This window comes from Alternaria rosae (assembly GCF_020736505.1).
Source record: "Alternaria rosae strain MPI-PUGE-AT-0040 chromosome Unknown BKA58scaffold_6, whole genome shotgun sequence".
NCBI classification, from domain to species: domain Eukaryota; kingdom Fungi; phylum Ascomycota; class Dothideomycetes; order Pleosporales; family Pleosporaceae; genus Alternaria; species Alternaria rosae.
Window position 1 is genome coordinate 904,028 of NW_025763575.1, and position 13,985 is coordinate 918,012.

Sequence of the window (13,985 nt, forward strand, 5' to 3'; positions counted from 1 at the left end):
ACAAGAAAGAAAGGACAGTTCACTTAATAAGTGGGAGTGTCACGTTGAACAACACATTGGCATACATTTGGACAATACAATCACATTCAGAGAATGTGGTGTATTCATCACCTTGAATCATCATCATCCACCATCTACTTCCCCGCATTGTCAACATGCTCCCTAAGCTCCTTCTCGTTCTCCTTCGCCAGCACGCCCCCATTCGACTGCGTAGCAACAACGGAGCTCCGCCTCCTCTCCGCCTCATGCGCCTGCTCCGTATCCGCATAGTCAACAAGCAGCTCGCCCTTCTTGCCATAGCGATGCGGCAAGTTGTGAGCAATGCCAACAACATCAAACGGACCGCTTGCCTTGTGGAAGATCTCGTCCATCTCCTCGAGGGAACGGTATGCAGTCTCTGGGAAGAAGAAATATACCGAGGGTACCATTGCGGCGTTGATAACGGCGAAGATGATGTAGGTTTGGTAGCCGATGTTTGCGAAGGCCGGGGGTGTGATCATTACGACGAGGAAGTTGAAGATCCAGTTGGCTGTGGTGGAGATTGCGTTGGCGGGCGCACGGATAGATAGCGGTGTGATTTCTGCGGGATACAGCCACGTCATGCCTAGCCAGCCGATGGCGAAGAAGGAGTTGAATACGAAGAGGAAGACGGTGGCAAGGAGACCCAGGCTCGTGTTGCCAATGTTGCTGGTTGCGCCTGCTAGCACTGCCATGGACATGGACATGCCGGCCGCACCGAACATCATCAATGAGCGGCGTCCGAACTTCTCGATTGTGAAGATAGCGATCCAACTAGCCATCCAGTATTCGGTGCCGTTGCATGCGGATAGTAGGCGACTAAGGAAGGGCGAGAGACCGATGGAGTTTTCGAAAATGGTTGCGGCGTAGTAGGTTACCAGGTTAATACCGGAGATCTGTAGTATGGTTAGTTTGTATTGCATAATTTGTAGGGACAGCGAAACTTACTTGTTGGAACATCTGGTTGACATACGCCAACACAGTGCGGTGGAAGTTGCGGTTCTTGTTCCTCTTGAAGCAATCTCGGAAGCCACCACGCGACATCTCCTCAGTAACATCCTTCACAGCTTGGAATTCGGCCTCGACTTTCTTGTCGTCCATGGGAAGGTCGCTCAACGCCGCCAAAACTTCCAGAGCCTCTTCCTCGCGCCCCTTGAGTACCAACCAACGCGGACTCTCGGGAAGACCAGGAATCATAACGAGAATGAACAGGGCCAGGATGATTTGGAAAGCGATGGGGAAGCGCCAGGCGATGCTGCTGGGTTCGAGGAAAGAGAATCCGAGATCGAGCCAGTAGCTAAGCATAACACCGAAGACGATCATTGAGCCTTCAATCATGACCATCTGCCCTCTGCGATGTGGTTTCGACGTCTCGGATTGCCATGTCGGAACTGTACTTGTGTTCATGCCGTTGCCGAAACCGGTGATCCATCGTCCGACGATGAGCTGAGCGAGACCGTACGATGCTGTTTGGAGGATAGCTCCGACTATCATGATAGCGCTGCCGATGAAGATGGTCTTCTTGCGTCCGAGCATGTTACCGAGCCAGATGGTTGCCACAGCGCCGAAGAAGCAGCCGAGTGTGTAGGCACCGACTGGACGAATATTAGAGACAACAGAGCTAGATATTGAGCGAGCTTACCTGTGATGGCTTGGATAGTCGCGGCATGGCTTTTTGAGCTCCCTGGGGGCGGGTTGTTGCTGTCGATTTCGGGGAAGTATTTGATGAAAGAGCCCAGCGTGAGCAAACCGCCCATTACACCTTGATCTGAGCCAATGTTAGGACTGATGCCGACCGTGATGGCATGCATACTTACCATAGCCGAAGAGCGCGAAATCCGTGCCTGCAATTACAGCAATAGCAATGTTGAGCTTAGTGCCCTTGAGGCCATAAAACTTGCCCATCTTGTATAGTAATACCAACGATCAATGCTTGTTGTGCCAAACAACGAAATAGAAAAGGCGTCGCGACAGAACAACAATACCAGAGGCCAGCTCGCTTCCAGTTCGTGCGAGGTGCGATCGATGAGGTATGACACAGCAGGCGCGACGTCCTCTTAAGGAATTGTGAAAGGGCAATCGCGACTCTCTGCCACCAATGTAACAGTAGAGTCCGTTCTCACGCGGCCATCCCAGCAATAACGCCGAACCGCCCTGTCTACCGGCGTCATCCCCACAGTTTGCTCTCGACGATGACGTTTGGTCTGGAGCCGCTGTTGATCTGTACCCCGTGGAGTTTGGCGTGCGGAGAAAGACACACTACCCGATCGCACGGGGATACCAGGGTCACCCTGTGTGATTCGTCGCATTTCACCAGTCAGCTCGTAGTCAACCATCGGAATTACCGCAATAGGTACTCCCGGCGCATTATGATGTCGCTAACAGGGTGAAAGTTCGCGACACGGGCACACCAAGACGGTGTTTCGCGCCGCTTTGGTGCTTGGTGGCTAAGCATCGCGAAGGCGCGAAAAGCTCCGGCCTAGTCCGATGCTTCGGCTCGTCTAAGAAATTGCTTAGGCGGCTTGCCAAAAAGCGTAGTTCCGCACGTCAGCACTTGTGGGAATAACCTGGGAGATGCCTAAATATGTCCTCGTTTCGAAGGGACGGATGCTGTTAAACCCAAGTCTTCGGGGAGGAGTATGGTTCTACGGTAGGTGTGCCGGTTGAAGTATCCAGCTTGCGGGATTTACGATCATCAGGGACAGGGTGCGTCAACCACGCGACAGCACCAAGTTTTCTCGGTTCGGATTAAGGCTGTGGAGCCGATGGCTTAGGGCAGACTTCTTTGTGGAGAACGTGCAGTTGGAGTTGCACTGTGGGTGTACTAAAAACTTGCATGTGAGTCCTTTCGATGCTGCCCAGGTGGCCCACTGCATTTTTGGAGTAATGTTCACCGCGAGTACCCATGCGACATCTCGATCATGTTTCGACACCCGTTGCATTTTCTATCAGATGCCGCTAGCATCGTTATCTGCATCTCTTTCACGCGTCTAACTGATGCGATGATGCAAACAGTATACGGATCACATCGCACATGCATACATCTTCGATTCGATGGCATTTGGAGTCATTTAAGGTCCATTGTTTACCCGAGATGACTAGTTGTTATATCTATGAAGTGGTCTGGCCACTATCTCCATACTCAAGGTCCCCAGGCCTTACGCTCCGTCTCCATCAACGCATCGATCGGCTCTGTGAAATTTACTGGTCGCATCACCCCGTTCAAGTCCGACGCCGAAATCACTGTCCTGTATGTGTCGAGATACTGGTCTAACTTGGTCCCGATTGAACTAGTGGCGGGCCTTGTTGCGTCCTTCTTTGTAGGAGATGGGGCAGGTGTGGGGGTCGCAGAGATCATTGGCTTCTGCAGTCGCCTTTTCTTGTGTTCTTCCACAATCATCTCCATTCGGCTTTTGTTCAGCTTCCAGGTAGCCAGGTTTCTTGCCGGTAACACCGTCCGTTTGAACATACCTATCCCAGCGATGACAGGCTCGACAAGGCCCATACCGATGTAAGTATCAGCTTCCCATACAGGCGCAGAAAAAGAGTTCAACAGCCCCTGCATTTCGCCCTCATTCTCCGTTGTATCGTAGATGGGTCGCTTCAAAGGATCAGTTGACGCTGTTACAAAGTCGCCAAAGCCATCGTCATTTAGGTCAGTGGGCTTGGACTGGAGAGTATCTGGCTGAGGAGGAGATTCATTCGTTGGGGGCAGAACTGCCTCTGAAACAGAAGACAGACTTATCTTGGGACCGGCAAGTGCGCAATTTGCGTCCCAGGCGTTCTGTACAGATTCAGCTTCACTCGCCGCGTCCAGAGGTGGCGGAAGGCTCATGGAAGAAGTGAATTGATCTGACGGCATAGTGTTCATATGGGTTATGTGGTTGATTGATTGGAGGTTTCGATTTTTCGAAACAAGGAGGAAGCGCCTGCCTGAATGTTATGATATTCATTCACTTCGCTGACCGTTATGAATACTAAACGTGCCGTGGCTCATGACGTCCCAAAGTGAATATATAAAGAATTGAGGCATTGTATGAAGAGATCGTATCAACCCGAGAATCGCTGGAAATGCGCATCTGGCGCGAAGACGAAATGCTTTTCCTAGGTCGTTAAGACGCGAACTCCGCATCCCATCGCTGAACGCCAATAGTGTGACAATGCTAGAGGTATCATACGCGCATGGCTTCTCTCGCGGCGGGCTCTCTCTCCATCTCGTATTCGATCTCGCGTCTCGGGCCCTTTGAGTCCTTCGATGGCTTCTTCTTGGGCTTGGGTGGCGGACCAGCAGGGCGCTTGCGCTTGAGATTTGCCAGTTGTTTCTTGAGAGCCTCTGTATCCTCATCTGCAGACTCATCCTCCTCATCTTCTTCGCTACCGCTTCCGCTCTCGTCGTCTTCGTCACCTGAGCCTTCGTCAGGGCTCTGTCCGCCTATCCAGTCTTCAAAGTCCTCCATCTCGTCGTCGGATTCGCCCTCAATGTCGCTTACGTATTCGACTTCGCCGACACCGTTCTCCATCTCGTGTTCGTATTCGTTCTCGTCTTCCTCTTCAATACCTTCGTCCAGATCCTCGTCGCCCTTGAGTTGGCCCTCTTTCTGCAGTCCGCGCATGACACGCTTCCAGACATTTGGTTCGACATTAATCCTGTCTTGCAGTTAGTCTCAATTTCATACCAAGAATGAGTAAATGCTTGACAATGTGACGGTGCTCATTAAAAAATTAGAGTGTTGTTGTTGTTTTTAATCCTCATCGAAGGATCTCAGGGTTAAAAAGATAATAATCATGGCAGCAGTGGGAAGAGGGGATTTGAACTTACGGTCGGTCACCGTATGCGCCACTGCGCAGACGGTCGATGAGCACTCGCTCGATGGCGCGCTCGACCTTGGCGGCTGCGAGAGCTTTGCGCTCACGGCCTTCCTCTCGTCGTCGGACCTTGGGTGCCAATCTAGGAACTAGGCGCTCTCCTAGACGCTCTTCTTCCTTGGCCAGTTTCCGTATCCTTATGTTGACTTGAGTAAGACGAGTCAAGCGCTGCTTGTTCTTGTGCTTAAGAAACTTTGGGAAGTATGCGAGGTGTTGGTCTACCATCTCGAGCGCTTGGCCATAGTTCTTGGGAAGCTTTATCTTTTCCCACCATTGCGACGGAAGATGTGCGCGTTCGATCGCTTTGATGTATAGGTACAAATCACCGGTCGCGGGATCTGAGCGAATTGTGGCATACCGTGAGTTCGCGAGGGGGCACGACTGCTTGGAGCAGTAACCTGATACGTTGTGTTCGTTTCTGCAGAACGTTTGGTCTTTTGTGGTCTTGAGTTCTGAGTGAAAAGGGTTAGCATTACTATCCTTTAGGAATGTAGAAGGCTACATACTAAAGCTGCAGAAGTCGGTTCCAATAACGGACCAGACAAGATCGTCCGAGGCCATGGCGGCAATGAAGTCCTTCCGCGGACGCACGTGAACACAGAATCGAGGGTCCCTTCAGCAGTAGTCTTTCAACGCGGCGAAAAACGAACAGAGGGGCCTTCGGGGTATCGTGTGTGCGTTCTGGCGCGAAAGGAACAGGTGTTGTAGTGAGAAGGTAGACATGCGACGATCTCAAGAAATTATTATCTTAGCGCGTGCACGGGCCATTGCGGAGGTGCAGCGGAGCCACCATCAATTCCAGATGCGACAACGATGTAAACCTCAACTGGCGGAATGAGAGCCGTGGTCTCATCTCTCCGTCGCAGTCCTTCTAATCAATTGAGAGCGTCTTCTTCAATAATCTGCGCTGTGTCTCAGTCGTCCCATGTTACGCGAATCGCATCGCTCCACCATGGACCCCTCCATCCTGTGCGGCGCACCTTGACTACGTCCCAACCGCGTCTGTACCATACACATACTAAAGAACCGACAATATATGCGCTTTCTACTGCTAGCGGAAGGGCAGCAATAGCTGTCATTCGTGCCTCGGGTCCGGCATGTAGGCAGGTCTGCATCCCCCACCCCATGATCGATTCCCTTCCTTACGCTTCGCAGATATACGAAGGGCTATGTCCCTCTACAGCATTTCCGAAGCCTCGCCAGGCGACCCTACGCAAGCTATATACTCCTCACCTACCCCCTTCGCCCGCAACGATACTCGACTCTGGTGCCCTCGTACTCTACTTTCCCGCGCCCAATACCGTGACCGGAGAGGACGTGCTCGAACTGCACGTACATGGCGGCCCGGCTATTGTGCGTGCAGTACTGTCAGCCATACCTGAATGCGCGAAGAAGCCCGGGGTTCGCAAGCCAAAGCGCCAGGAGATCCGCTATGCTGAGCCTGGCGAGTTCACACGGCGCGCTTTCGCCAACAACCGAATGAATCTTCCCCAGATCGAGTCGCTAGGCGAGACACTTTCTGCCTCGACTGAGCAGCAACGCAAGATTTCAGTGAGGGGGACAACGTCCTCACTGGCAGTACGATACGAGCACTGGCGCATGCTGTTGCTGCAGGCCCGGGGCGAGCTGGAAGCCTTGATCGATTTCTCCGAAGACCAACACTTTGACGAATCACCCGCTGTCCTATGCGCCTCCGTCGCAACTCAAGTCCGTGCCTTGCAGGTGCAGATGGAGGCGCACGTTGCCAATGCCGTTCGTGGAGAGATGCTGCGCAATGGTATTAGCGTTGCGCTTCTCGGTGCACCCAACGCAGGCAAGAGCAGTTTACTGAATCGCATTGTTGGAAGAGATGCCGCCATCGTCTCCGAGGAAGCCGGCACAACGCGCGATGTGGTTGAGATAGGATTGGATCTGGGTGGATGGCTTGTTAAGATTGGAGACATGGCCGGCCTTCGCCAGGCTGGTGTCGTAGGCGCGACCGTCGTTGGGGCCGTTGAACAAGAAGGCATCAAGCGCGCAAAGCAACGAGCACTTGAGTCAGACGTGCTGGTTGTCGTTCAAGACGCCACAGCCGAGATGGATCCTGAGGTTATGGCGACGGCAAAGCAGTGTGTTGATGTCGGCATCGAGGTCATCGTTGCCCTCAACAAGCGCGACCAACTCTATACGTTTGATATCTCACGGACAAAATGGGAAGAAAAGATTCACTCCGCGCTGGGCCTTCCTAAAGACCGCCTGTGCTTCATCACTTGCAAGCCATGCATAGGGCCGACGCTTCACCCAACTTGCGACAACATCCCGGAATTCCTGACCATCTTGCAGGATACTTTCAAGTCTATGACAGCCGCGTTGGTTCCTGACTCGGATCCCGATCCCAGCATTTGGCAGGAGTCATTAGGCGCAACCGAGCGTCAACGCCTTCTTCTCTCCGAATGTCTCAGCCACCTTTCCGCCTTCATCACGACCGTTACCGAGCCCTCGGCAGATACTACCAGAACCGGTGAGGAACTATCAGGCGAGGCCGACGAGGTCGATATTGTGGTCGCTGCAGAGTGCCTTCGCTCCGCCGCCGACGCACTGGCCCGCATCACAGGCCGGGGTGACAGCGGCGACGTGGAAGAAGTGTTGGGGGTCGTTTTCGAAAAGTAAGTCACTCTGACCTGTATCTCGCTTTCATGTCGTGTTACGTTCTGGAATCTTTGGCAAGGCGTTCTACATTTTGGCCCCCATCCGAGTCAGACGGTTGCATCCGAAGGGGGCTAAGTGGGCGTTACTGGGGAAAGCCACAACGCTTATAGCAGAGGGTGTCTGTGCAGTATCGATTGCTGCATAGGGCGTTTGGATAACCGAACTCTTTCCCCATGATGCTTGCCGGCTTACGTTCAGCTGCGGTCGCGAAGAACACATGACGAACCTTTGCTGACGTCAACGTTCTTACAGATTCTGTGTTGGAAAGTAGCGAACGCGGTCACGGTACTGGCGGTGCTTCAAATCACAGGTTGCAAGGACGATGTTGTAGTGTGGGAAGAGGGTACCGTCAAGGTATCAATTGTCTATTCTAGTCATGGAAGATGTGATGAAGCTCTACTACCAAACCTGCTGGTCATTCAAAATGCCAAAACGCCGTAAACAGTGGTATAGAGGAAGAGGAAATCTTGATTGAAGAGAAAAGCAGAGTAAACCGGAAGCAAACTTGAAGGCAGTACGCCAAACGCCAAACAACTCCTTGTCTAAATCCAGTACCCAGTTCCGTTACCCATCGCTCAGTGAAGAGCTTATCCCAACCTTTCCAAACGCCCCAAAATGCCGTGACATACAGTTCTCATGATTCCATAATCCATAGCAGATAACCTGTGTCCAGGCCCAAAATTCCATCGCTCGCTAATGCCGATTGAGAACAAGAAAGCAAAAATGAAGAGGAAGATAAGAGATAAAGTGAGAAGATGTTGGTACATATGAGAATGTGTGATGATACAGAGATGAAAGAAATATGAGGCTGAAGGAAGAAGTACATGGCCGAGGTCTAGGAAGTTGAAGAGGGTCTCCATCGTTCGAGGCGTCTCGTGCAGAGTATTCGGATGGCGGGAAGTGGCGGGAAGTGGAGTGTGATGGTGTGAGGCGTAGTCATGATGAACCACGCCGCAATGACGCTGATGAATGTTTCGGATTGCGGGAACGCGGGAGCAGCCGTGGTGCTTAGTTGTAGCCTCCGCGACCCATGTTGGCCGATTCTTCTTGAGTGTTTGGTGGTGACATTGTGGTTGATTTGTTTGTTCGACTTTGATGCTGATTGACGTGCGGGCTTGATGAACAAAAAGCCAGGTCTTTGGTGTTGGTACGAATGCGCAGGCCTTAGTTGTAGCCGCCGCGACCCATCAGGGCAGTGTCTTGAATGAAGTGTAGTTGAAGATGTGTAGTCTCAGAGTGGAACAATGCTGTTCCTAACGAAGACACTGTGCGTGGGGTATAATATAGCAGGAAGACGCGGATGAAACAATAAGACAATAGTCGAAGACGGAAGAAGATGGTGTGAAAGGATGCTGAATGAGTGAAACTTTTGACTCAAAGGGAAGAAGCGACTCGACTTATATGAAACAAGAGGCCGACAAAGACACCAGAAAATGCAAGAAAGCGGACTAGGAAAGGACGAGGGAAGAAAAAGGGCGTTCGGCTATGGTGACTGGGACGGATCGGAATCTCTTGCTTGCTCTGCTTGCCTGCTTTCCCATGGTCCAGGCATCCAAACCGTCTTTATACCGCACAGTTCACCTACCTGTTCTCCCCTACACCACCAACCAGAACGGCGGGAACTGGTGGCGGACGGACCCTGGTTCAAGCCACGAACAAGGCATCTAGTCATCATTTTCTCTTACTCGCCGGACGACTGCGCAGCACGCGAAGCCGTCTGCTTGGGTAGACAGGAATAAGTTTCAGGGTCTGTGGGTGGGTGCGTGGCAGTGAGAGGGGACCTGTGCCCGCGGGTGGGAAACTGGAGCCGCAATGCAGTGCACGCGCCAGGTGGATAAGATGAGCGTGCAGCAGCGTGCGCGGCTGATAGCATCCCTGCTGCTGATTACATGGAACCATGCGGAAACTGTGCGACACAGGTGTTCATTGGTGACTTTATGGGAATGCGATTGCAAAGCAGAGGGAATTTCAGTCCTCGTGCGTCGTGCTATGACGAATAAGGTGTGTTTCTGCGTTGACGACGCATATCTGCCTAGCACCGCTTATACCTCTTTCACCAGGATACATGTGTCTTCTTCTTCACCACTACCACCAACAATACCCCACGCCGTTAGGTACAATCTGAACGCGTGCAGCACCCGCCAAGGTACTGTCTCGACAAGCGCGGGTCGTGTTGCTATTGGCCTGCTGTTGTAACGCACGACACAGTCATACAACATCATCACCGACAAGCATCTTTCCCTACGCCAGACAGTGTACCTGCGCAGTGCACTCACACCAGGTCGCAAGAACCTCTTCGAGGCAATTCATCGTTTCCCGTCGGTCGCGCATTCGGGAGACTTGCAGTTTCGAGTCAATTATCGTGCTCGTCACACTGTTACCCATCCATCGCGATCCCCCGACGATTGCTGTGCTGCATCTCGCTTGGACAGGGCCGTTTTCCGTGGACCGCTGGGGAGGGCAATGCTAGACGTGTAACACGAATGCCTGCAAGCCATGTGCGAGCGCAAACTCCTTCTGGGCAGCGTTGCAACCTGCTGTTCCACATTTGGAGGCCGCCCCATGGGCTTGGGTCGTCTGAAGCAGCGAATAGGGCTGCTCAGGTGGCCAAGATGCTGTTTCGAGCCCACCGGGGGATACAGTGCATGGCAGTGCGTTTGAGCCTTACCCGCCCATATGCCTGCTATGTCGCGCGGGGGAACTCTACACCCATGCCCGACCGTTGGTGCCTGGAAGCTGGGAATGATGCTGCGTTTGGAGCATTGTGTCCGCGGCAGTCGCCGACGTGTGCAGCCCGATCATGACGGAGTATGAGTCTTCCGGTACTCCTCCTTTCAGCGCACAATGTCCAGCTGGATGCACTCCAAGCCCCTTGTTACGATAATGCGCAGTTGTTGTGCCCTGGATTGGGTTAGTTGCCGCTGCCATACACCAACTTGGTCGGAAACGCCTCCGGGATGGTATACGTCGATGCAGGAACAGAGTTCGCGCAATGCGGTACGTGGGCTGAAGACGAGGGTTGTGTCCACTAGGGCTGTGAAGTAACGAGTCACCGGCGACTATGCGACTAGTTCATTCTTGGTCGTTGTCGCGACTGGCTGATCCGAATTTCCGTCAACCTTCACTCTTCTCCCGTACGGACAGTAAACACTGCAAATCATATCAATTCAGCATTCGGACAGCGACATACCCGAAGACGCCCAGAAGCTTGAACAAGCCTCGATCAGCCTTATCCATATACTGGTACGTCCTATCAGAACGGATGCTATACCGTGCGGAAGCAACAAGTGTAAGACTTGGCCAATATAACTTGCATAGACGCTCACGTTCTTTCGGCTTCTCGTTCCACTCGGCATCGGGAGAAGCGCCACACTCGCGTGACGGAAGCAGGAAGGATGTAAACGAGCAAGCATGCGTCACGGCATCCCGGCAACGTGGATAAGAAGTTATGATGCATTGCGGCAGCGCAAACCCCTGGCACTATCTATGAACTCCGATTACAATCGGTACCCAGGGCAATGGGCACCGGTGATGAATGGATCACTGATGCAGATGAATGCGATTTACCGAAGCACAAGGCTGAATAGTAGGCATACTCGATCGTATAGCACGCGTGCTTTATCGCTATCGATTAACGAGCCAGGCGATTGGCGGACGCCTCGGAAACAAATGAGGTTACATCGGAGGATGACACTGGCAGTATTGGCGACAGAGGGCTATACGATACACCCACACCAACATTGCACATTTCGCCGACCTTCATATCTCACACAAAGACGCATACATCACCGACACGAAGCTCTACGCGCCCAGCTCGCAACATGTCTACTCGGCTTGACTCTTGGATACAAGAATATCTGCAAATTCGCTTCCACCTAGATAGCCCCCCAAAAATAGGACTTCAAGCCATACCGATCTTGCACTCATGCACTCTTCAAACAAGCGCGACAACCGCTTGTAGGGCTGACTGAGCCGTCATGTCAGCGCATTCACCCGATTAGGTATTTCCGCGTAGCTGTCAAGCTAAGCCAGCTCATTGGCTGGACCTGCAGTAGCCCAGATGTATTTTGGGACAGATGTCACCTGCAGCCATTTTGCCTATCTGAGGGTATTTGGGAAGATTTAAGTCAGATGAAGAGCGGATTTGGGTTATTTTGGGGCGTGGAGACTACTGGATTGGGATGTCACATGTGGATTACGAAGCTCCCTCGACGTTCAGTGAAAAGCGAAGAAGTAAAAGCGATCGGTGTTGTAAGAACTTAGCTTACGATCTCGGACATGGAACGACGCACGATACTAAAGCACTCGCTTCGATAGAGACAGGCGGGAGTCATACTGAACCAAGTAATTAGGTATACGGCTCACGGTACCACTTCAGTTCAGCATCGCAAGTAACCAATCTTCCTCCTGGACTAGCAAAGAACATTCAACGCGCTTTCTAGCGTTTGGGTTCGTATGTTCGTATCCTCATATGCGTACCTACGGAGTTCCGATGTTACGCAGTTTCGAATGAGTGCTACGAGCGACCACTTGCCAGTCTGCATCCAGTCTCAACAAGAATGAGGACATCGAACATCTTTATGAAACACGCCCGAAATACAGGTTTTACAATTTAACCCCATGATAAGAAGGCTACCAGATCGGAGACTCTTCGAGAGACGGTGCACACGCCCTACGTAAGTCGGTGGCTTGGTGCCAGCGCAGCCCTACATAACGGTCCACTAGATGAAGCCCAACGACTGGAGAGACTACTCAGTGTCCAGGGTATCCTTTGTTCGGGCCCTACAAACCAAGCGGTGACTGGTTTTAAGTTCACGGCTGTTCCCGAGATAGCGGATGATTACGTTGCTGCTGCGGAGAATCCTTGGCGTCGTCTGTTCGGGCCTTCACGATGTAGCAGGCAAGGTCATAGTGAGCGCTGCAAAACCAATCCCCAAAAAGCACATAGCCACGTCGCATGCCAAAGCCCTTCATCCAGGTCGGTCCTTTGCTCGTTCAAAGAAACCTGCTGTCGCTCCAACGCGCTCAGGCCAACGCATCATCACCATTACCGGCTAATCTGGGCACGCTTCCAACAGTCAAGAAAACACCAGAACATTACGGATATCGGCAATTACTATGCGACGTTCCTGCCTTTCATAGTCCACCGCGACGAAATCTGCTGCGCCACTTGTTTGCGCCACGCGTCACGGCAGGGGTTAATGATCTCATACCCAAGCGAATGCGCTAAGAAACCAGTGATCTGCACGGCTATGCGGCCTGCACAGCACTAGCCACAATGTCTTTGGAGACAAGAAACATGCGTGACTGACGAGGCCAGGGAGGGCAAACCCTAGGAACATGATCATGATTGTTCTTGGATGCCAAGGTTAGCTACGCAATGGTCGTGGCTGACGTTTGCTGTCACGTCTCTTGACCAAGCAAGGCACAGTCGTAGGGTGCCAGGTGTATATATACTGGCAGCTTGAAGTCATCAAATTTCACATCCACAGCTTCGCAACATTCCGAGTACTGCTTCTTATCAGCATCACACCTGATATCTTGACTGCTTTTTTTTCGATACCCATACTTACCAGCAACATGCTCTTCACACGTCTTCTCTCGATCATCCTGCGCACCGCGCAATGGGTCTTCGCAGCCATCGTCCTTGGTCTCACAGCATACTTCCTCTACCAACGTTCTCGATACGACCAGGGGCCTCTAGGCCGGTTGATCTTCTCAGTGATCTGGTCATCCCTCTCTGTCCTCTTCGCTGTCATCTGGGCCATCCCCACAAGCTCTAGTATCACTGGTTACACATCCGATTTCAGTAAGTCCTCCCAACTCTGTTACCATTACCCTAACAACCTACTAACAATAACTGCGTAGTCTTCACCGCTGGCTGGGCCGCTGTCTTCGGCCTCCTCGTCAGCTGGTTCAACGGCTCTGGATGTGGTAGCGCGTGGGCTTGGGGCGGCGTGTCTTTCCGTCGCGACAACTCTTGTGGTCAATGGCAGGCTGCTCAGGCTTTCTCGTTCTTGTCTATGATCCTTTGGTTCGCTACTGGTGTGCTTGGTATTTTGACGGTGCACCGTCTCAACCGCAAGGCTGCTGCGTAAGTATTGTGCTGGTGTTCTGTGGGAATTTGGCTAACGGGAATGCAGTCGTGGCTCGCACGTCTAAACGCGAGTGCGTTACCGACAACGATCGATCGACCAGTACCATACTCAAGCCAGCTGAGCGCTGCTTCGACGAGCGAGAGGCCACCCTTTGGGTGTGTGCTTGAGTTGGGCTGTTGGAGACAATATCAGGATGGTTCGCTAGCAGCTTGCTAACATGTTCCTCCGCTTACGAGCTAATATGAATACCCCATTGAGCGAGGAGTTGCACCGGGTTTGTTTTCTTTGTTCACTAGTAACTGTTCGCTTGCACGA

The 13,985-nt window shown here is 52.3% G+C and overlaps 5 protein-coding genes across 5 annotated transcripts; 2 read left to right on the top strand and 3 right to left on the bottom strand.

Annotated features, from left to right (window-relative positions):
• Window positions 1-8: 8 nt before the first annotated feature.
• Window positions 9-2,326, bottom strand: BKA58DRAFT_191167 (general substrate transporter). Its single transcript, XM_046165608.1, has 4 exons — window positions 1,836-2,326; window positions 1,661-1,786; window positions 967-1,613; window positions 9-914 (listed from the first exon to the last, which is right to left on the bottom strand). The coding sequence occupies exons 1-4, from the start codon at window positions 1,921-1,923 to the stop codon at window positions 135-137; spliced, it is 1,641 nt and encodes a 546-aa protein (XP_046024159.1). The 5' UTR covers window positions 1,924-2,326; the 3' UTR covers window positions 9-134.
• Window positions 2,327-3,060: 734 nt separating this feature from the next.
• BKA58DRAFT_191165 (uncharacterized protein) lies at window positions 3,061-4,044 on the bottom strand. Its single transcript, XM_046165607.1, has one exon. It carries the CDS (start codon window positions 3,887-3,889, stop codon window positions 3,161-3,163), a length of 729 nt encoding a protein of 242 aa, XP_046024160.1. The 5' UTR covers window positions 3,890-4,044; the 3' UTR covers window positions 3,061-3,160.
• Window positions 4,045-4,190: 146 nt separating this feature from the next.
• On the bottom strand, window positions 4,191-5,445 carry BKA58DRAFT_317561 (ribosomal large subunit biogenesis protein MAK16; the record flags this gene model as incomplete). The annotated part of the gene is made up of 3 exons (XM_046167631.1): window positions 4,191-4,665; window positions 4,838-5,336; window positions 5,391-5,445. The coding sequence occupies 3 exons, from the start codon at window positions 5,443-5,445 to the stop codon at window positions 4,191-4,193; spliced, it is 1,029 nt and encodes a 342-aa protein (XP_046024161.1).
• A 564-nt stretch (window positions 5,446-6,009) lies between these two features.
• Window positions 6,010-7,565, top strand: BKA58DRAFT_458955 (tRNA modification GTPase mss1 mitochondrial precursor; the record flags this gene model as incomplete). Its single annotated transcript, XM_046174701.1, has 1 exon — window positions 6,010-7,565. The coding sequence occupies one exon, from the start codon at window positions 6,010-6,012 to the stop codon at window positions 7,531-7,533; it is 1,524 nt and encodes a 507-aa protein (XP_046024162.1). The 3' UTR covers window positions 7,534-7,565.
• Window positions 7,566-13,152: 5,587 nt separating this feature from the next.
• BKA58DRAFT_402653 (marvel domain-containing protein) lies at window positions 13,153-13,734 on the top strand (the record flags this gene model as incomplete). Its single annotated transcript, XM_046171741.1, has 3 exons — window positions 13,153-13,381; window positions 13,441-13,666; window positions 13,716-13,734. 3 exons carry the CDS (start codon window positions 13,153-13,155, stop codon window positions 13,732-13,734), a joined length of 474 nt encoding a protein of 157 aa, XP_046024163.1.
• Between the last annotated feature and the right edge of the window lie 251 nt (window positions 13,735-13,985).